At 49.8% G+C, this 22440-nt stretch overlaps 2 protein-coding genes across 2 annotated transcripts; both read right to left on the bottom strand.

Annotated features, from left to right (window-relative positions):
* Positions 1–41: 41 nt before the first annotated feature.
* On the bottom strand, positions 42–18759 carry Pdw03_2683 (HC-toxin synthetase; the record flags this gene model as incomplete). Its single annotated transcript, XM_066100260.1, has 5 exons — positions 42–6974; positions 7044–14660; positions 14709–14942; positions 15008–18268; positions 18328–18759. The coding sequence occupies 5 exons, from the start codon at positions 18757–18759 to the stop codon at positions 42–44; spliced, it is 18477 nt and encodes a 6158-aa protein (XP_065955660.1).
* Positions 18760–19912: 1153 nt separating this feature from the next.
* On the bottom strand, positions 19913–21477 carry Pdw03_2682 (Benzoate 4-monooxygenase cytochrome P450; the record flags this gene model as incomplete). Its single annotated transcript, XM_014674952.2, has 4 exons — positions 19913–20565; positions 20628–20993; positions 21058–21330; positions 21393–21477. The coding sequence occupies 4 exons, from the start codon at positions 21475–21477 to the stop codon at positions 19913–19915; spliced, it is 1377 nt and encodes a 458-aa protein (XP_014530438.2).
* Between the last annotated feature and the right edge of the window lie 963 nt (positions 21478–22440).

The raw sequence follows: 22440 nt of genomic DNA, 5'->3' as shown, positions 1-22440 counted from the left end.
AGCTACTAAGAGAAACTACCAAAATTCTAAGACAACCAAAATTAGAGATGCGACTGGACCAAGAACTCCAGCATTTCACGGACTTGCGAGTTGTCCCAGAGATCCTCGACAGCAACCCGATGTCCCTGGCGCTGCCAGAAGGCGGTCAACAACGCGATCGAGACAAGGTCACCACCGACGGCGAAGAAGTCGGATTCCAGGTCCAGCGGTAATTCAGGCCGAGCAAGAACCTCCCGCCAGCTGGCATAAATGGCAGACAATTTACTAGTCTCCAAAGATGGAATTCCGTCGACGCGACTGACGGCAGAGTCATCATGCACCTCGTTGGAGACCCCTGGACTTGACAAGGGAAGAACGGCCTCTGAATGAGTCAATTGGGAGACTGCGACTGGCGCATCTGTTGAGTTACAGATAGCCTGAATCGTGTTACAAAGACGATCCAAAAGGGCCGCTGCCACGGACTCCCCAACTGATTTCGCCGAGGTGATGAGAAGAACCTCAATCTGGTTGTTGTCAAGGGGGGTGGTCTTGATCGCAATGTCCGCCTCATCCGCTGCGGGACAGAAATCTCCAACCGAATAGTTCTGATTGTTCAGACTCACCGTTGCATCTTGGTCAATGTTTTGATGCTGCACGATAGTGGCCATGCGAGTGGAAGGTTGCCATGGGCTAGACTTTCGGATAATGTCACGGGTGCCCATCGATTCGTGGGCCATATGAGCAGTATGTTGAGCTTGCACGGTGTCCAGAAGATCACTCAAGCTCGAGGACGGGTCAATTATGACACGGGTAGGGAGGATGTTGAGGCACGGACCAACCACCTGCTCGATATTGATTTGAGGGATGTTCCGACCTGAAATGACATGGCCAAAGACGACGTCGGCACTGCCCGACACTGATGAGAGGACCAACGCCCAGGCAGTCTTCAAAACGGTTGCGAAGGTGATTCCCGAGCCGGACTGGGAGGTAATGGGGATTGTCCGGGTCAGGTGAAGGTCGTACACATTCCGATATTGCGGTTTAGATTGCTTAACAATAGTGGTCACAGTGGAGTCCGATAAGAATTCCCGCCAGTATGTTTGGGAGTCCTGGCTACCAAGTTGGATGTTGGCAATGAACTGGCAGAATGGAACCTCCGGGGCAGGCGTGCGACCGGAGAGGACGTCTTGGAAACTCTGCCAGATCCGCGGCAGACAGACACCATCGTATTGGGCATGAGAGACCCGGAGAATGATTCGATGACGTTTTTGGTTACTGACAACAGTCAACTGGGTCAATGGAGTGCCCAACGGCAGGTGCTTGTCGACATCTTCTTTGCACAAATTGAGAGAGAACGGTTCTATCTCTCCTTTCACCTCATACCACTCAATAGGCTGCACGACTTCCTGGAGCACCACCTGGTAGAAGCGGTCTCTGTGGGCGGCAAATACAGTGCGGAGGATTTGGTGGGCTTGGAGGAAGAGGCCCCATGCTTCTTGAATGAATGCTCGGTCCCATGGGACCTCGCCTTCACCGTCAAGGAAGAGGTAATTCACCAAGCCATGAGTCTTCATCATGGAGTGGGAAATTGCAGATAACTGGAAATCCGACGCAGGGAGAACGTCTATGATATTCTCCGGGTGTGTTGAGACCACCATGCCGGGAAGCAAATCTGAGAGGGAGACATCCCCGAGGAGAGAGAAAGGAGTGTACGGTACCGCCGACCGCGGCGAAATAACTTGCAGTGTGTTTCGGGACATGAGGGCCGCCATCTCCCCGAGAACTGGAGTTTGGAAGATATCCTGGACGGTCAAGCTGAAGCCCGCAGATCTTGCGTGACTTGTGAGCTTCATCGCGATAATGGAATCTCCACCGCATCGAAGGAAATGATCATTCTTGCCCAGGGAGTGTTCTTCAACCTGTAAGACCTTTGCCCATAGTGCGCGAAGCTGCATTTCCATCAGCGTGCTCGGCTCCTGCTTCATGCTGTTGGCCAGGGAAAATGCCAAAATATCCTTTTGAGACAGGGAAATCACCAGTTCGCGTAATTGTCGACGATCAGCTTTGGAATTCATGGTCAAAGGCACACGAGATAGGGGGATGAACATGGATGGGACCATGTATGATGGAAGATGTTGACCAAGGGTCTGTTGAAGGGTGACGAGCTCTTCTTGTAGTTCGTCGGATATGTTCTTGACCTCGACAGGGCCACTCTGATTGCTATAATGCAAGAAAGCCACCAGAATCTGCCGGGGACGATTAGGATCTTGCACCGCATCTACGGTCGCGTGGGCGAGAGTGGGCATTGCAAGACGAATAGCATGCTCGATTTCACCAAGTTCCACGCGCTGGCCACGGACCTTGACTTGGGTGTCTTTGCGACCTACGAACCGGATCGTGCCATCTTCATTGTAGCGAACCAGGTCACCAGTGCGATAGAATCGAGAATCCGGAAGGGGTGCCCACACGGGGTTCGAGATGAATGCCTGAGCTGTCTTTTCGGTATCATGAAGATAGCCTCGAGCCACCGTTGGACCTTGCAGAAGCAGTTCTCCAACACAGCCCAGGGGCGTAAGGCGGTTGGAGTCCTGCGGGTGGGCGATCCAATAGAGAGAGCCAATGGCTGCACCCAGGTCTGCCGGGTCACTGGCTGCGATTGCTGGAGGAGCACCAGAGCAGTATACCGAGCATTCTGCGGGACCGTAGCAAACAATGAGATCGAGGACACTGTGCCACTTGGCAATTGTGTCACGCGTGGAAGCTTCACCGCCGAGAACCAGAGTTCTCAGTGACGGGAGATTATCTGCCGGGAGTAGAGCAGCGATGGTGGGAGTCAAGAAGGCCCAGTTGCACTGGAAGGTGTTGATTGCCCCCGATAGATCATTTAGACGCTGCTCCTCCGATGGTATACAAATACAACCACCCCTTTGCAACGTGGTAAAGATATCCGCACAGCTGACATCAAATGTATACGCAGCGAATTGCAGGAGTCGAGTCCCGGGGCCAATCCCCCAGCGTGTTCCATGGGCTTTGGAACTTGAGCAGAGCGAGCCATGCTCAATGACGATGCCCTTGGGTTTGCCAGTGCTTCCGGAAGTGAAAAGCACATAGGCAATATTTCGGGGACTGACAATCGGCAGCTCGTGGGTCAAATCTTTTAGACTTGAAATGAAGCCTTCTGTCACAACCACCGTCTGCAACACCGCGGAAGTTCGGATGACATCGGCATGACGAGGGTTCGTTAGAAGGACGGTGGCCTGAGCATCTTCAACAATGGTTTCATGACGATATTGGGGGTGCGCAGGATCGAGATTGACACAAGCACCGCCGGCTTTCATGACAGCCATCTGAGCAACCACAGCCCATCGCGACTTGTCAAAGCACAGAGGTACGAGAGCCTCTGAGACGACTCCTACGGAGACGAGATAGCGAGCAAGGGCCGTTGAAAGGTGGTCAAGTTCACTGTATGTCAGACGCCCATCCCAAGCATCAACAGCCAAGGCCTCTGGCTGTTGCGAGACCTGCTCGGCAAAGACCACTGGTACTGTCAAATCGACAGCTTCGGGATACTGCCTATTCCACCTGATGATCTGCTGGAGATCATGCGCGCCGAAGAGGTCCACAGAGGCTACTTGCGCTTCCTGGGTGTGAGCTTGCGTGACTTGTTTAAGGATGTGATCGAAATGGTGCATCATAGTCTGCACCTGCCAGGTGGAGAGAATGTTCTCATCATGTCGGGCCTCAATGATGATTTTGTCATGGGCGACGAAGCATTCAACTACCAGGGGATAACTGTCAAAGTCTTCTAGGGGTAGCTCAACCTCTTCTACACCAGGGAAGAAATCCTCAGCCTCAGTGGCGTCAGATATTGGTTGTATGACGAATAAATTCTGGAATTTGATTCCCCTGGCGCAATCCGAGCTGATGCCAGCAATGTTTTGCAAGCCGAAATGCTCATGAGGGATCATCTCCGTATACTGTTGCTGAACCTGGGTAAGGAAGTCACTGACAGTGAGCCCAGGAGCGAATTTCATCCGCACCGGCACCGTCGTGATGGTGGGACCGATCATGGTATCAATGCCAGAAACTGGACCATTGCGACCAGAGAGAGTCATGCCGAATATAATATCATCGTTATCTGCATATCGCGAAAGAAGTAGGCCCCATGCAGCTCGCAAGATTGTGGTTGTGAGGATGGTGGAGTCTTCAAGGTGCGGCACAAGGATTTCGTGCCGCAGCTTGCTTCGAACAGAAGGTTGGTATGACAAGGAGGGCAGCTCAGGAAATGTCGAGAGATGGGGGCCGGACAGTTGCTCTGCCCAGAAAGATTGACTGGATTGAGGATCTGTGTCTTGCAGATGCTTGATGAAGGTATTGAATGGCGTGGAGTCAGGGCAGTGACCGTGCTCGTAAGCGCACTGGACTTGACTGAGAATTAACGGCAATGACCAGCCATCGTACACAGCGTGATGTGCGGTCCAGATGAAAAAGCCGTCTTCTGTGAGACCATAGCGCACTGGCGGAGCCCCGTATACCATTCCTTCGGTTGTGTCCCGTTCTAGGTACTGCTCCAGGTCTGCTGCTCTCGTCCAGTCAATACTGCCTTTCACCACAACCTGCACAAATCCGGCATTTGGGGTTGGTACGAAGCGCGTGCGCAGTATCGGGTTCTTCTCGGCAGCTAGCTCCCAGGCACACTTGAATCGAGCAACATCCAGAGTAGGACGAAGGCGGAAAACTCGTCGCAGTATGTACGATTTGGGGTTGAGCATGGAAAGCGCCATCATACCCTCTTGAAGAGGACTAGATGGGTAGATGTCTTCGATGGACTCGGATTGGATGAGATATTGCTGGCTAATTTCATCCACGATTTCAAAAATCTCAGCAACGGTATCCAGTAGTACAAATTGTTTCAAAGACAGACGGTTGTGGCCGTTGGAGAACCCTTTGGCCGCCATGACGGCAGCCAACTCGGACAGAACTGGATACTGGAAGATATCCATGACGGTGATGGGGAAGTCCTCATCCGTAGTAGCGGCTATTTTCATTGCTGCAATTGAATCTCCGCCCATCTGGAAGAAGTTGTCCTCTGATCGGATTTCATCCATTGAAATCTTGAGGACACGATGCCAGAGTTTCTGCACCTTCTTCTCAGATACAGTGTCAGGCGCCCGGCGACCGTCTTCACGAAGGGAGTAACCCTTTAATTGACCGTCAGTTAGCTTGGCCACCGCATTGCGAAGGGACTTCCGGTCTAACTTCTGTGCAGACGTTGTTGGCATCCAATTGGTGGGAACATAAAGAGATGGTTGCATGTATGGCGGAAGTACCCGAGCGAGCTGAGCCTTGAGATCCAATGCCCAGGCTCTTGTCTCCGCAGTGACTTCTCCAAGGAGCTCACTGCCTGCCAGCCTAACTGGCTTGAAGGCGAAAACAGCTAGGAGGGCTTGAGCTTTGTCTCCGCGAGGGACAACAACCTCGACCGCGATTTGGGCTCTCGATGCCGAGTGACGATTGATCTGATGTTCGATCTCGGAGAGCTCAATTCGTTGACCGCGGAGCTTGATTTGTGTGTCTCTGCGGCCCAAGTATGTGATGGTACCATCGATGTTATAGCGAACCAAGTCCCCGGTCTTGTAAAACCTTTGAATGGAATTATCCGTCGTCGAATAGAAAGCCGGATTTGCAATGAAGACTTGATCGGTTTTTGTTTTCTCATGGAGGTAGCCTCGAGCCAATGTGCCGCCGTGCACCAAGAGCTCGCCAACGGCTCCAACAGGAGCCAACTGCTCATGGTTGTTTGGGCGAGTGATCCAGGCAACAGAGCCAACAGCACGACCTAGGATATCGCACCTGTCATTCTTGTCCTTGAAGGTCTTCATGACACAGAAGACGCAGGTTTCAGTTGGCCCATAGCCATTCATGAGACGCAGGCTCTCTGCCCAGATTTGGATGTTGTCTTCGTGCAGTGCCTCTCCTCCAAGAATAAGTGTCTGCAAAGTGGGAACTTGCTCTGGTCGAAGAAGACGCACAACGGAAGGAGTGAGGAAAGAGGTATTGGCGTTCAATCTAGCCATGGCGCCTGCGATATCACTCATTCTTTCGGCATCAGATGGGATACAGATACACCCACCGTAGGCCAGGGTCGTGAATATCTCCAGAATGCATGCATCGAAGGTAAATGCTGCAAACTGGAACATTCGCGTGGCAGAGTTGCATCCAATTTCTTTTCCATGGTGGATCACGCTGGTACTGACTGCCGCGTGCTGCATCACAACACCTTTTGGAGTGCCAGTGCTGCCCGAGGTGAATAGAACATATGCGACACTCAGGGGCGAAACCCGGTCATTCAATACGTCGGAATTTTCCTCATCCCAGATGCTGGCACGTGCGGAAACTACCAGCACCTCTGGCACTAAATCGACGACCAAAGCCAGCTTATTCTCAGATGCTAACACCAACGTCGAAGCTGTCTGCTGTATGATCAGCTGTAGTCTACTTGCTGGACTGGAGGGGTCCAAAGGCACAAAGCCTGCCCCCGCTTTAAGAGCACCAAGCATGGAAACTATTGCCCAAGTTGACTTATCAAAGCAAATTGGAATGAGGTCCTCCGACCCTACGCCCATTTTGAGGAGGAGATAGGCGAGCTGGGATGACTTCTTGTCCAGCTCCGCATAGGTCATGTGATCATCCCAGGAGGCAATGGCTGGTGCTTCTGGATATAACATTGCATTTCGCTGAAATAGTGAATGCAGAGAGTCATCCACAATCGGAGGCCTAGAGGAATTCCAATCAGAGACCTGCTTGTGGTCCGTGACGCCGAAAATATCAATCGAGTCTATCGTAGATGAAGGCCCAGACACAATTGATGAAAGAGCAGCGGAGAGAGCTCCTGCAACAGGGATTGCATATTCCGGGGAAAGTCGAGAAGTCAGATAGCCCAGATCAACCGTAAAACCGTGGTCGGTATCAGCAACATTGACACTGATATCGTACTAGGATGAATATAAAGTATTAGATATCGCTGACCAACAGTGCCTAGAGTTACAAATTTTAAAGCTTACCTCTGTCGGATCAAGGCCATCGAGATATGTCATTTGCAGATCATCCAACACCAGCATTCCAACATCACGGCGTTGGAAGCTGACAACTGTGTTAAACAATGCCTGGCCAGTCACGCCTAGTGCATGCTGAATTTCGGCCAAGCCGACATGTTGATACGGGAGCATCTTGACGTATTCATCGTGTAGGTCTTGCAACTCCACAACAACTGACTTTTGGCTGATTTGCCCAGGATTTATAGCACAAACCAGCATATTGATGAAAGGACCGACGGCACTTTCCACGCCTGGCAAAGGAATCTCTCTGCCCGCAGTGAGGTAACCGAAGCAGACATGCTCTTCTCCTGTATATGCAGCAAGGACCAGGGACCATGCCAACCGGATCACATTGGCCAGCGTGACGTTGTTCTCTTGACAGAAAGCACGCACCTCCAAATGATCAGGAATTATGACATTGATCGCTTTCATCTGCGGTTCCACTTCGCTTGAAACTAGCAAAGAAGGGAAATGGCATGGCTTGACATCTGCCAGATGGTCTGTCCAGAACTTGAGGCCATCCACTGGAGGCTGTGATTGGATGTATGCAATATAATCACTGTAGGGGATAGCCGTTGGGGCGGAGAGCTGGTTGCCGTAGGCAAATGTGAGATCACTAATTAGTACCGACATTGAAGTTCCATCCAGAAGAGCATGGCTCATGTCAAGCCGGAAGTAGACCGGGCCTTCTGCACATTGCACCACAATGAAGCGATGGGGTGGTTTATTGACTAATGGTACCAGAGGTTTATAGCCTTTGAGAAGTTCAAGCGCTTGGATGTTGGACTCCGCAGTGAGGATTGGAGATTCGGGACGGTGGCGGTGGAGAACCATTTGGTCAAACGGCTGCCGTGTGATCCCTTCGAGGAAAATAGTACGCAAGATTGTGTGACGATCAACAACTTGCTGCCATGCCACAGCCAGTTGTCTTGCATTGAGAGGAAGGCCGGCGCAAGAGTCCATTCGCATGATGGCGTGGTAGAGATAGGTGTCCTCAAGACGAAGCTGACTGAGCAAGATGCCGGTTTGTAGTGGCGAGCATGGATAAATGTCCTCGATATCGTCCAAAGTGAACTCCAGCTGAGGTATTCTTGAGTTCTGCAACTTATCCAATTCAGGATATGAAATGTCGAGGAGGGGATAGTCACTCTTAGTGAGAGTTAAGTTACTCGCAGCGAGATCTTGTGAAAGATCCCGCAAAGAGGCCGCGTAGTTCTCAAGCCACTTGTGTATACGGTCCACGTGCTTCATGTGACGATTAAATGTGAAAGAGATATGGATAGACCCATTGATCACGTAGACATTGATCTCGAACAGCGCGTAACGTTGCACCGCTGATCCAACATCGCCCTTGTTGAATGGCACCAGCTGGAAAATGCCTTCTGCCCGTTCTAATCCCTGGTATAATCCGAGATAATTGAACACGACTTCCACAGGCATGTGGTCGGCGAAAGCCTTCACACCGTCCTCATTCAAATATTTTGAGGTAAAATAGGCCCATCCATTGGCAGGAAGCGTGCGCCGCTGATCCTTGACACCACGAACAATCTCCCCATTTGGTGTAGTTGGCTCTAATCCGGATAAGAATAAAGGAAAGATGGTAGTGAACCAGCCCACTGAATCGGAGAGGTCGATTTCACTATTCCACGGCTGGCGGCCATGGCCTTCATTGAAGATGGCAGGTGGAGCTCGTTGGAAGGTTCTCACAAATGAGGCAAATAGAGAAGCAATGAGAATGTCAAGGGGCTCTGTTCTCATTGTTTGGTGACAACCAGTCAGCAGAATTTCACTCTCCCGCGGTCCTAATATGGCAGAGATTTGGATGGTGTCGCCGGCAAAGTTGGGAACATCTTCCATGCCCCAGTAAATATAGTCGGGTCTGGGAATCATGTAAGGCAGAGCTTGATTTGGCAGAAGATGTTCAGCGGCATATTCGGCCTGCAGTTGCTGCCACTGCTGGAAGGAGAATGGAGGAGTGGGTGCTTGAGCGACCTCTCCAACAATTGAATCTTGGAGTTCTTGAAAGATGATGCGCCATGAAACTAAATCAATGACCAAATGGTGAGCCACTAGGAAGAATAGCGGACTCTGGCCCGGAATTGAAAAGTACTCCGCGCCGAAGACAGGACCATTCTGGATATCGAGTTGTTCCTGCGAATGCAGTGCCAAATCGAGCGCCTTTTGTTCGCTATTCACCGTGTGTTGCCTGAATCGATATGCTAGATCGCTGTGTCCAATCAAAGTTTGCTTCCATTGTGAATTGTATGACTGTCGGAATCGTGCTCGCAACATCGAGTGACGCTGGACAACCTTGTCAATTGCATCCTTCAATTGCTCCGCAGGCACGTTTGAGGTCAATCGGAAGAGAAAACTCTGATTGAATTGATTCACAGCTTCTTCATGACTTCCTTGGGATATGTTTTGGAAATAAAATTGCTGGATGGGGGTCAGGTCAAACGGCGTATCTAACTGGTCTCTGTGGTGGTGCACTTTAATGTGATCAACCACCTGCACAAAGTCAGCCAGGGCCCTGATACTAACACTGCGCATTACATCCTTGAAGAGCAGCTTCAGTCCCTCATTTCGACACGTCACCACCAGTTGCATGGCAGTAATCGAGTCACCGCCAAGATTAAAGAAGGATCGCTGAATAGACACTTGGCTCAGCGGCAGATTCAGAACACGACCGACAATCTCCTGCAAACGCTCCACCGCATCGGATTTGGGAGTACCGGTATCAATCAGATTAGCCTGTTTCTTCTTCTCCGCGAGTGCATTGAAATATGTTTGCTGATCCATACCCTCCACCCAGCCCTTGACCTTAAGCCTGTCAAGCTTTCGTGATGCAGTCAAAGGAAGACTGGAGCACAGCAGCCAGACGGATGGCATCATGTAACTTGGCAGAGCTTCTGCGAGATGATCTCGAATGGAAATGATTTCGTCAATAACTTGCTCCTTGTTGGCATCGTCACTAAAAGGTACCACCTCGTCCGTGAAAACATCCTGAATGGGTACATCATTCTCAAATGCCACCAGTGCAACAAGCTTCTTCTTGCATTGTCCCTGGCTAGGAACGACAAGAGCAGTCTGGTGAACCAAAGAGTGACGACCGATATCCTCCTCGATGGCCCATGTGGAGATACGCTGTCCGTTCAGTTTGATCTGGCCATCAGCTCTGCCTAGGAACAGCATATTTCCGTCGGTAAGAATTCTAACAAGGTCTCCCGTTCTGTACATTCGAGATCCACTAAGCGTTTCTCCGCGCCATGCTGGAGTGGGGATGAACGATTTCGAGGTCAACTTCGGATCCAGGTAGCCGCGTGTGACAATGGGTCCCTCGATAAGCAGCTCCCCAGCACAGCCGACAGGAACCAGTCTCTGGCTGTCATCCGGATCTGCAACCCACAAAAGGCATCCGTGGCCTCGTCCAATACTGGTCACTGGCGCTCCATCCTCCAATACAGCGAAGGAGGACATCACTGTGCATTCAGCTGGGCCATAACTGTTGAGTAAGTGAACGTGGCCTTGCCATTTGCGCGGAAGATCGGTGGGAACGGTTTCACCGATAAGAACTAGTGTCTTCAATGTGGGAAGCGTCTCTGGTGAAAGGGAGATGACCAGAGAGGGAGTCAGGAATGCATAGCTTACCCCCAATCGTGTCACGGCCCCAGCCAAATCAGTAAGCCGGTCGTCTTCCGATGGGATGCAAACACAACCTCCGACGCAAAGGGTAAAGAAAATCTCGCCATTGCTGGTATCAAACGTGTAAGCAGAGAATTGTAGGACACGAGTAGATCGATCAATGCCCATGTCCGCGTTGTGGGCTATCATAGACCGTACACTGCTGTGGCAAACCACAATACCTTTTGGTTTTCCCGAGCTACCTGAGGTGAAGTTGATCATCGCAGCATTATCCGGAGAGGACTTTTGGATGATTTCCGCATTGTGCTCAGGAAGCAATGGGAATAGAGAAGGCTCAACCACAATGACATGATCCACTAGGTCACCTACCAAGCTTCCGTACGACTTTGATCCTGCTAGGACGACAAGGCTATTTGTAGCCAGGATAACTTGTGCCAGATGAGATCTAGGATGAGATGGGCCCATGGACGTATACGCACCACCGGCCTTGAGAACTGCCAACATCGCCACGACCGCCCAGGCTGATTTGTCAAAGCAAAGGGCCACCACATGTTCAGGTCCAACCCCAATAGCGGCAAGCTTGGTCGCTAACTTGTCAGAAAATTGATCCAACTGCAAGTACGTGAGTGATGCGTCCCAAGACTCAACGGCTGGTGCAGATGGATGGGTAAGAGCTTGTTGGTGGACCTCATCATGGATGCATCCTGTGATGGCCTCTGGAACTTTCCCATTTTCATTGAGAGCCATCAAGTATTGGTGTTGTTTGTCGCCGATCAAGTCAAAGTCTCGGATTTTCTTGCTTGGTGAGGCTAGCAGATTAGCAAGAATAGTGTTGAAAGTTGAAGCCAACATGGTAGCCTTCTCATCCGACATGAAACTCGTCCAGTAATTGATATCAACATTGATGGTACCATCTCCAACAGTGATGCTCACTCCCAAGTCGTACTCAGTTGGATCCAAACCACCCAGATACTCGACAACGATGCTGCTGCTTCTTTCATCGGATTCTACCATCGAGCGTTGCAGTGAGAGGGTTGTGTTGAATAGACGCTCTCCAGAGAGTCGCAAACGGTGTTGGACTTCTGCTAACGATATGTGTTGATGTGGCAGAGAGTTTAAAAAATCGGTACTGATTTTTCTCACAGTTTCAATCAATGTAGAGGAATCCTGGACTTCGATCCGACAGGGCAGCATGTTGATAAATGGACCAACAGCGTGATCCAATTCGAGGCCGTCAGCATCGCGCCCTGATGATAGATATCCAAATACCACGTCTACACTTCTGGTGTAAGCTCGCAGAACCAGGGCCCAGGCTGTTTGGAAGACATTTGCAATTGTCAACTCATTGTCCTTGCAGAATTTGTTCAGTTTGGATAGCATGTGCTCAGTAACTGGCATGTTGACCACACGGAGCGCCTTTTCTGTGACATGGCTATCTAGTAGAAATGGGAACATGGATGGCTGCACATGATCCAGGTATTTAGTCCAAAATGCAGTCGTGGTCTCCCGAGACTGTTGCTGCCAGAAATCGATATAGTCACAAAAGAGAGGCCCAGGGGGGATCTCGCTGTCATACGCTGCTCTGATATCGCCCAGCAGAAGGGGCATTGATGCACCGTCAATCAAAGTGTGGCTTATCTCCAGATTGAAGTATAGCGCGTCTTTCTTCTCGAAGACAGTCATCCGGTGCGGAGGCACGGACTCATTGTAATCAACGGGGTATTCTTGATGATAACTGAACAGACTATTTAGGCTGTTTGCGATCTCAATTCTGGGAGTATATTCCTTGAGTACAATTTGACTGTACATTGCATCTCCTGGTAGACCCTCAAGGAAAAAGGTGCGCAAGACAGGATGGCTCGCGACGACACGTTTCCATGCCCTGTGGAGCCGGCTCACCTCTAATGGCTTCGTCTTGTCCACTCCCCGGATAACACAGATAGCCGAGAACTTGTAAGTCTCGGGAGTCTGTGCTTGACTGATCAGAATACCTTCCTGCATTGGACAGCAGGGATAGGCATCTTCAACGTTGGAAAGACCTGCGTATCCCAATCGTTTGACCCATTCATCGAGGTCAGATGGACGCAAACTTGGCAGGAGACGGAAAGCTTGACTGTCACTCTTCGTTGATTCCATCGAATTGGAGATAATCGTTGCTTCGGAGGCAATCTGACGGATTGATTTGCTCTTCAAAATACTCTTGACTGCACACCGTATGCCACGGGCTCGGGATCGGGAGGAGGTCTGCATTGCAGTAATTGAATCTCCTCCCAAGGCCATGAAGCTGCGGTTCATAGAAACTTCCAACAGCGGAACATTCAGCACCAAGCTGACCACCTCCCTGATATCCGTTTCCATCTGGTTAATCGGACCAATACCAAGGCCATCTGGGCTGTAAATTGGTGTCGAGTTGTCATCGATCTCCACCAAGCCCTCGACCCAGGCAACCACGGCTGGACGATCAGACTTTCCATTTTTGGTGACTGGGATGGAATGAAGAACAAGCCAAGTGGAAGGTATCATGTAGGCAGGCAGCCTAGTGACAAGCCAGTCTCTCACAGGTGCTATATCAAAATTGGAATCCCCTCGCAACTCGATTACAGCCTTGCGGAGAGCATGAACCTCGCCATTCAAGCTCAACACCACCACCAGCTTACCAGCCAGTCGACCATTGGTTGGAATTATGGCTAGGGCATTATGAACCTTCTCGTGCATCAACAACGTCCGGTCGATCTCGCCCATTTCGACACGCTGCCCGTGTAGCTTGACCTGATGGTCCCGACGACCAATGAAATGGATAGTACCGTCGGAGTTGTACCTCGCAAGATCACCAGTTCGATAAATCTTAAATTCATGGTCACAATCTGAGCTTTGATAGTTTGACCACCATGCAGGGGGTGGAATGAACACATCGCGGGTTTTCTCGTCGTCTTTCAAGTATCCACGGGCAACAACTGGTCCTTCGATTAAAAGCTCACCTACAGCACCAATTGAACACAGAGTGTTTGGATCTTCCACACTGGTGATCCAAATTCTTGCACCGAGACCATAGCCAATATTACGAGGAGATGCAGATTTTGGGACCTTTTGCAGGCCTGTCGACCACACGGAACATTCGGCTGGGCCGTAGATATTCACTAGATTGGTGTGCTCGGCCCAAGTTGTGATATTGTTTTCTCGCAACGCTTCACCTCCCAGGGCCAGGGTATGGACCCCGGGGACTTCGGAGGGATGTAGCAGACTCACTACCGAAGGCGTGAGGTATACAACTTTGGCGTTCATTCTGTTGATGACTCCGGCCAAATCGTTCATCCGTTCATACTCGCTGGGAATGCAAAGCGTGCCACCGCTCATCAGACAAGTGAAGGTCTCACCGATACTGACATCAAATGTGTACGAGGCGAACTGTAGTACCCGCGCATCTGGGCCATAGTTCATGGCGGGACCGTGTGCCTTTGCACTGCTACAAATTGCATGGTGTTCTAAGACAATTCCCTTTGGTTTACCCGTACTGCCAGACGTGAAGACAACAAAAGCAGGATTCCAGGGCGAAACCGCAGGCGCAGCCGACGGAAGGGTCAACTCTTTCTGGCCCTGGAGTAAGGTGCGGATGGTCTTCGCCCCGAGGATGATCACATGTGGTACCAGCCCTTCGAATAGAAACTCACTGCCTTCTGCGACAATGGCGGTAGTAGCATCGCATTGTTGAACCATTTGCTCCCGTCGGTTTCTGGGGTGCTCCGGATCAAAGGCAACACACGCACCTCCCGCCTTCAACGTGGCCAACTGAGCAACAACAGTCCAGCGGGATTTAGAAAATCCAATGGGGACCAGAGACTCTGGCTTGACACCATTTAGCACCAGCAGTCGAGAAAGATCACTAGTGATAGAATCAAGCTCTTCATAAGTAAATCTGCCATCCCAGGCGTCAATGGCGACTACCTGTGGTCGCGCGAGCGCTTGTTCGGAAATCAAATCATGAACACATACGTGGAAATCGGCCCATTGGTGGTGATTCCAGCGTGCAATTTGAGATTTATCACTGTCGCTCATCATGTCCAAGCCACTTAACACGGATTCGTGTTCATGGACAATGATATCAATCGCCCGGCAAAATGTTGCGAGGACATTTTCAGCCATGGCATCGCTCAAGGTCGCCCGGTAATATCGAAGGGTCGAAGAAACTCGTTCCTTGGAGACAAAAATATTTATCGAGACATCATACTAAACTTTGTTAGCACAGCACGCCTGTAAATGAGAGAATGGTAACTGTCTCTATTCGGCCTTACCTCTGTTGGGTCCAATTCATCTACCACCTTGAAGCCTAGCTTCCCGTCAGGTTCTCCTCCAAATAAATCCTCTCCTAAGGCACTCTGTAAGGACATTATAGTGTTGAATAATGGCTTCGAGAGCCCTAAGGCATGCTGGATTTCGGCTACAGAACAGTGTTGATGGGGAAGGCCCCCCATAAAGCTCTGCTGGATTTCCTTCGCAAGAGAAGCCACCGTGCTCTCGGGAGAGAGCTTCGTATGATAGACCATCATGTTGATAAACACACCAACTGCATCGCTGATCTCAGCCACGGGCATCTCGCGCCCTGCAGTGAGATAGCCAAAGCAGACATCATCCTGCCCCGTATAGGTCTGAAGTAGCAGGGCCCATGCGGCTTGGAAGACAGTGGCTGGCGTGAAGTTTTTCGCCGCGCAAAGTTCAGACAGCGCGTCTATGCCCTGGATATCCATTTTCAGCTCGCCTGGCTGACTCTCACCTGGGAGGTCGTCGTTTAGAGTGGGAAAGTGGCAGGGTATTGCATCCTCCAAGTGTTTGGTCCAGTATTCCAGTGAGGACTGCAATGACAGCTGTCGAATATAGTTGATATACGAAGAGTACTTAATCGTACGACCGGTCGTCAGTTTTCCATCATAGGCAAGACAAAGGTCTCGGAACAAGATCAAGATGGAAACTCCATCGACCAGGGCGTGACTGATGTCGATCGTGACGAAGCGCTTGCCATCCTCTGTGGTGGAGACAATGAACACCACTGGCGGTTGCAGTGCATTATCTGTCCTGATAAATTTTTTCTGGGCTTGCCAAAAGGCCTTCTCGCTTTTTTTTTTCCATTCTAAAACTCTCGCCTTGCTCTCAACCAGGACCATCTGGTCGAACAGGCCGTCTTCGGTTTCAGTCTCAATCATGATAGTCCGTAGCGCAGGATGCCGGGCAGTAACCTGTTGCCAAGCCTCTAGCAAACGATGCTGATCTATCTCATCTCCTAGCGATGACAACACCTCGCAAGTGATACGCAGCTGATAGCTCTCTGGGTTTTGCTGCTGGCTCAGAAGAATTCCTTGCTGAACAGGAGATAGCGGATACACATCTTCCACCGATTTTATGTCGACGCCAACCCGTGAAAGTCTCTGCTGATCCATATAAGGTGAATATACACGGGACACCTGATTGAGAGAAGGATCAACTGAAACTTGGCTCTCAATGCGCTGGACTAGTTCAATCAGGCTTGCGCTTTGCATCACATCCTCGAACGAAACAGCAACTCCCTGGCGACGCAATCTGTCGAGGAGTTGCATTGCCTTGATGGAGTCACCCCCGTTTTGGATAAATGACTTGTTCAACCACACATCATCGTGCTGAACAGAGCCCAGAATTTCACAACAAAGCGCTTCAACTTCGCGCTCGCGGTCATTTGATGGAATGACCCGCTGAAGATCACCACCCTTTCCGATCAGGTAATTGTATGTCTCGAGGGACATTTCCTGCACCCATTGGCGAACTGCCACACCATTTTGCTTTCCGGAGACTGTCAACGGGATCGACCAAACGGGCGCCCAGACAGTTGGCAACATGTAGCTGGGCAGCTGCGCTGAGACTGACTTCGCGATGGCTATCAGATGTGCTGCGGTAGAGCTGTATTGGTCTCCGGTGAGCAGCTCGAGATTTTTAGATGTATTTTGGAGATCAATCAATGAGATGATGGCGGTCAATTTTGCCTGACAAGGTCCATCTTTTACGAGCACAACAGAAACCTGGCTAACAAGTGGGTGAGCTGCGATGCGGTGTTCTATCTCACCCAGTTCAACTCGTAGGCCCCGAAGCTTTACCTGCCTATCTTTCCGGCCAATGAAGTGGATTGTGCCGTTTGCATTAAAACGAGCCAAGTCACCAGTCTTGTAGACGCGTGAGGGGGATGTAGGATTGGCTCGAGCCCACTTCGTCGAATCCAAGAAGACGGCTTGAGTCTTTTCGGGTTCATTGAAGTATCCCCGTGCGACGATAGGACCTTGGATCAGCAGCTCTCCTGGAGCTCCAATTGGAACCAGACTATCGTGGTCATCCGGCTTTACAATCCAACAGCAGCCGCCCAGAGGATATCCAATGTTCATAGGATTGGCGTGGATGGACAACGGAACATGAGCTGTTGCAGCGATGGAGCATTCGGTTGGTCCATATCCGTTAGCCAATCGCACGTGCGGTGCCCAGACATGAATATTTTCCTCCAGGACAGCTTCACCTCCCAGCACCAGAAACTTAAGCGTCGGGACCTGCTCAGGATGCATGGATTTTACCAGCGATGGTGTGAGGAATGCCCACGTAATGTCAAATTGCTGAATACAGGGTGCTGGGCCCTTTGACCGCTGTCCGTCGTCTGGGATACAGACACAGGCCCCCGATATGAGCGAAGTGAGAATCTCGAGGATACTCACGTCAAAGGTGAACGATGCTAGCTGCAACACTCGATCATTGTGATCCATCCCAGACGCTTTCTGCTGTGCACGAGACCCAGTCAAGAACTGCTGGTGTTCTATTACACATCCTTTGGGTTTTCCAGTGCTACCCGAGGTGAAGATGATGTACAATGTGTTTGATGGGATCGCGGTAGATATTAGAGCCGTTTCCTGGGGAATTGGCCCCAGAGAATCCAGAAAGACACGGTCGATAGGCAATACCACGCCTCCAAGCCATTGCATCTGGGCAGCGTTTTCTGGTGCAGTGAGCATCCATTGCGTTGCAACTTGATCTGCAATTTCACGGTGTCGGGCAGTGGGATGTGATGGATCCAGAAACAAGATGGCACCACCTGCACGAATGACAGCCATCATGGCCACCACAGCCCAGGCAGATTTGGGGAAACACAAAATTACTACAGCTTCCGGCCCAACTCCCAAACTCTGCAGGTGAATGGCTAGTCTGCCACTGAGGCGATTCAGCTCCTGGTATGTGAAGACCTCCTCTGCTGTGCACACTGCCTCATTTAGTGGCCTCTGTCGTACTGTCTCTTCGAAGAGATGGCCCACACAATCTTTAACCACTTCTAGGGGGTTACTGCCCCAATTTTGCAACTGCGTCTCAGTCTCAGGGTGCAGGAGGTTGATTTGCGAGATTTGTCGGCTCGCATCAAGCTGGAATTCCTTCAACAACTGACTAGCCGTTTTTGCCACGTGCTGTGCATGAGATGGTGCAAGATGATTCTCTTGATACATCAGAGTTATATCCATCCCGGTTTGTCCATCAACCACTAGCAGGGATACCTCAAACTATTATCCGTCGACGGTCAGTTATCAGAATTTATTCACAAGATTAAACTCCGACTTACATCTTTTCGGTCCCTGGAAATTTCTTCTCTTTTGCTAGCGAAGTAGACCGCCGTGTTGAAGGGCAGCTCCGCCATCGAATCTTTGATGCTTCCTGTCCCAATTGCAATTGACCGAAGCAACTCTATCACAGTAGCCTGTTCTTCTACCACGGTGGTCACCGCATCAAGCTGCGAATTTTGAAATACAACACCGGTGCAAATTTCATCATTTCCCGTAAAGGTCTTCAGCATTAGGCTCCATATGGCAATGAAGATGCTTGACACGGGAATTTTCTGATCGCGACTAAAGCCGTGGGCCCATGACTGGAAATCAGCCGTTGGCAGTTCAATCGAGACTTGTGAATGCTTGGTGGTCGGTTCTACATCATTTCCTTCCGATTGTAGCGCAGGAAACCTGCAAACGGCCCCTGGCAATGGGCTTTGGTTGCTCATGATGGGTGATTTTGCGATTCAGATCGAGACTTACAATGCGTAAGTTCTTTTCTGCTTCGTTGCACCCGTTTCACTGTTCCGAAGTCACGCCCGTCGGCAAAAGACAGATATCTCGAGAGTCGAATGGGCTTTCTAATTCCTATGCTCGCATCTCTCTTCCATCACAGTCCATTGACTATTCCAGCTACCATCGGTCAACGCTCGGACCGCCATCCCATTTCAGTTCCAATTGCTTTCCATTGGTGGGATTTGGCTAACTGCTTCTAAACGAGCACGCCACATGAAATCTCCATCAAAAGGTACGCTAGAGCTCACCTAATTGTGAAACGGGCATTATCAAACCGGATACAGCACATGGTACGGAACAAAATACGGAACAAAATACGGAACAAAATACGGAACAAATTACGGAACAAATTAATTACGGAACAAATTAATTACGGAACAAATTAATTACGGAACAAATTAATTACGGAACAAATTAATTACGGAACAAATTAATTACGGAACAAATTAATTACGGAACAAATTAATTACGGAACAAATTACGGAAACGCGGTAGAAACTCTCTAGGCTTTGATGCTTACACACATACCACGTTGTACATGGCATATTGTTTGGGTATTCTATGGAGTTAATGTATTATTGCACTCTCAAGTGGAGCAAGCTCGTACTGTGTACGAGCTTGTTAAATGAATTGAAAAAGCACACAAATCTACACGACTGCTTAGGGCTTCCACCGGGCAGAACTCCTTACATAATCGCCCCTGTTTTCCGAGACAATGCCTAACTAAGCCCGCGGATCTTGAGCAATTGACATCGACATGCTCTTGATAAGATGAGTTTGTCGCGAAAGTACAATTGTAATCAAAAGGTTAAACCTCGAGAAGCTCTTGAACAAAGTGTGCTTTTCTATTGTATTCACATCTAAACGGAACCATCTGAAAGGACATGACAAGGCCAACTGATCTTGTCTGTTATCAATGGGGATCAAAGGTACAGGATGATATTGCCATTCAATTTTTGCTTATGTATGTGATGTAAAAATGAAAATCTGCCAGAATGCCACATAATTTGCCGCTTCGCTTCATCCTCCAATTCTGCAAGGTGCTCAAATTCAATAGGTACATCCATCTGGCTCCCTCCTCTTTGCCTAAATTCGAGGTTTGAATTTCAAAAATGGTCCGTGTTTAGCACTAGTCAAATGATCAAACAGCTGGAATTCATTCACCCGATGCCGGCCAAAAGGACTATCCACCTTGCCTTCACCAACATGACCCAGCTCCCCCGGTGCTAGTCGCAGATCAAAGGCCCAAAGCACGTGCGATAAGACCAGAGACAGTTCCACGTATGCTAGGCCTTTTCCAATGCAACTGCGGGGCCCGATGGAGAAGGGATTGAAGGCAGATCGAGCTAGCTCAATATCGCTCTGAAAAAGCTGAGCTTCCTTCGCAATCCATCGCTCAGGACAGAAAGTGAATGGATGGGGATAGTAGGCAGGATTATGATGGATGCTGTAGATGCACGTTCCCACATCCACCCCAGGTGGGATGTACTCACCGTCAACCTCTGCACCTGTGTCCGTCACCTCTCGCCACAGTGAGCTAGCCGCAGATGGGGACATCCGCATACTTTCTTCAATGCAGGCACGTAAGAAGGTGCACTGGTGCATCTTTGGGCCCATCGTGATGGAATCTGATGATTCAAATGTGCTGCGGACTTCGCGGGTGGCCCTCTCAAGTGCACCGGGGTAATGGGACAGGTAGAACAAACAAGCCGCTACAGCAGTTGAGGTCGTATCAGTGCCTGTTTCAAATCATCCGGTCAGTACAACGTGATTTACTCTGGGCTTCTTTTTGACTTCTTACCAGCAACGATCAGGGTAGCACTCTCGCCTGCAAGCTCTTTCATCCGAAGAGGAAGGCCTGTTTCCGGGTCAATAGTCTTGCTCAAGAGAGAAAATGCCCCTCTTCCTGTCTTGGTCGCTGATTGAATTCCCTGGCGCAGCATTTCTTCTACAAAGCTGATGAACCGGTCGCGAGCCCGGATGGCCTCTGGGAACAAATGCTTGTCAATTCGGAAAAGAGTCAACTCAGGAGCCTGAGACAATGCACCAACGCGCACATTGGATTTCTCAATGACATCCGGGACAAAACGATACTTTGGATCCCGCTGAGTTGACCATGGCACTTCAAAGATAACGTTGCTCATGACATCGAAAGTGAAGTAATCACCTACAGGATTTTGATTAGTCGCTGAAATAAAACAAAATTGGCCAGATCAGGACCTGAAACATACTGAGATGTGCGGTATCCTTCGGGGGAGACCAAGCACCAACTTGAACTGATTTACCATCAATACCCTCTCGCAAAGCATTGCACAGGTTCTGAACCTGTTGAAGAATCACCCCCTCATACGATTTGAGTGTACTATCAGAGAAGGCCTGACTGATGACTCTCCTTTTTTTACCATGCTTCTTCTTATCAATGACTGTCAATGTGTTGGGCGCTCGATGAACCATTGCAGCATACTTTTGGGACTTTTGGAAATTCTTGCCATGGCCATAAATATCTATATGACACTCCTTCGTTAGCATATGATCCGTCACTTTGTTTCAGCATACAAATTCATACCATGGAGTCCCTTGGCTGTGTTGGACAACAGGCTGTTGGGGCCGTATCGCACAAAATCACCGTATTTCTCGTGACATCTCCACATATCAAGATGAAGATCACCTCGCCATGAGTGATAGCCGCTGTAAAGATCGCTAATCTTTGCCAGCCAGGGCCCTGGGTACTTTGCAAGGGGATGAAAGAATAGACGGTAGGTCAACACCACCAAAACCTATTCTACAGATCAGCGAGAGTCCAGCCGAGGTTTGCATAGGAATGATATTGAGGATGCGCACAAGAACTACTAGTCCCATGAACCCTAAGATCAATAACCGGATGGCGAGGTGAAAGATCCATTGGGGGACTATCATCGTGAGGTCAGGAACTGAGCCGATGTGGAGGGATCGTCCCATTGCTCATCAAAAGACTTGAGGGAAAATAAGAGAGAAAAGACGGATGCACCTAAGCCTCTAGTTGCTTCATGCACACAGAAAGCAGGCCGGTTTGAACTGCATTCTACAACGTTCTCATCTTTCCAAGTGCAAGGTCTGACCGTCGGGTTGCAAGGATGAGGCATTTTTCTCGTGGTAACTGATGGGTGTTTTGTCGGTTTTGAAATACCGTACACTTGGTATGGAAAAAACCGCTCTATGAAATTACATACAGGTACATATGTCGATACGTATAGTACTGGCCGATATACAATGTACCATGTATATAACAACAAACCGGAGCACGAAAATTCTGCATTTAGCCTTGTACGTACATGCTAGTGTACGTGTGTACTATACGTACTGTAACACTACGGGAACACGCGGTCTGAGCTGAGAGAAGTTCTCGTCTCCATGTGAGACAAGCACATTGAACTCCACTGTAAATGGAGATTACCTTTGCTTCGAATCCAATCAGGGTCTTCAAGGATATATAAATCAGCACTAAGCAGCCATAGTCTCCGCCCGAGGCTGACAGTGCTTGGCCGCGCCGCTTCCGTGTTTAACCCGTTCTCGAAATGAGGACCCTTACAATTAGCTGCATATTCTAGGAGATAACTTCATTTCCCCCCGTGTCA

This window comes from Penicillium digitatum, chromosome 1 (genome assembly GCF_016767815.1).
Source record: "Penicillium digitatum chromosome 1, complete sequence".
Classification (NCBI taxonomy): domain Eukaryota; kingdom Fungi; phylum Ascomycota; class Eurotiomycetes; order Eurotiales; family Aspergillaceae; genus Penicillium; species Penicillium digitatum.
The sequence above is the reverse complement of the archived record's forward strand: the minus strand, read 5'-3'. Positions and strand labels throughout refer to the sequence as shown.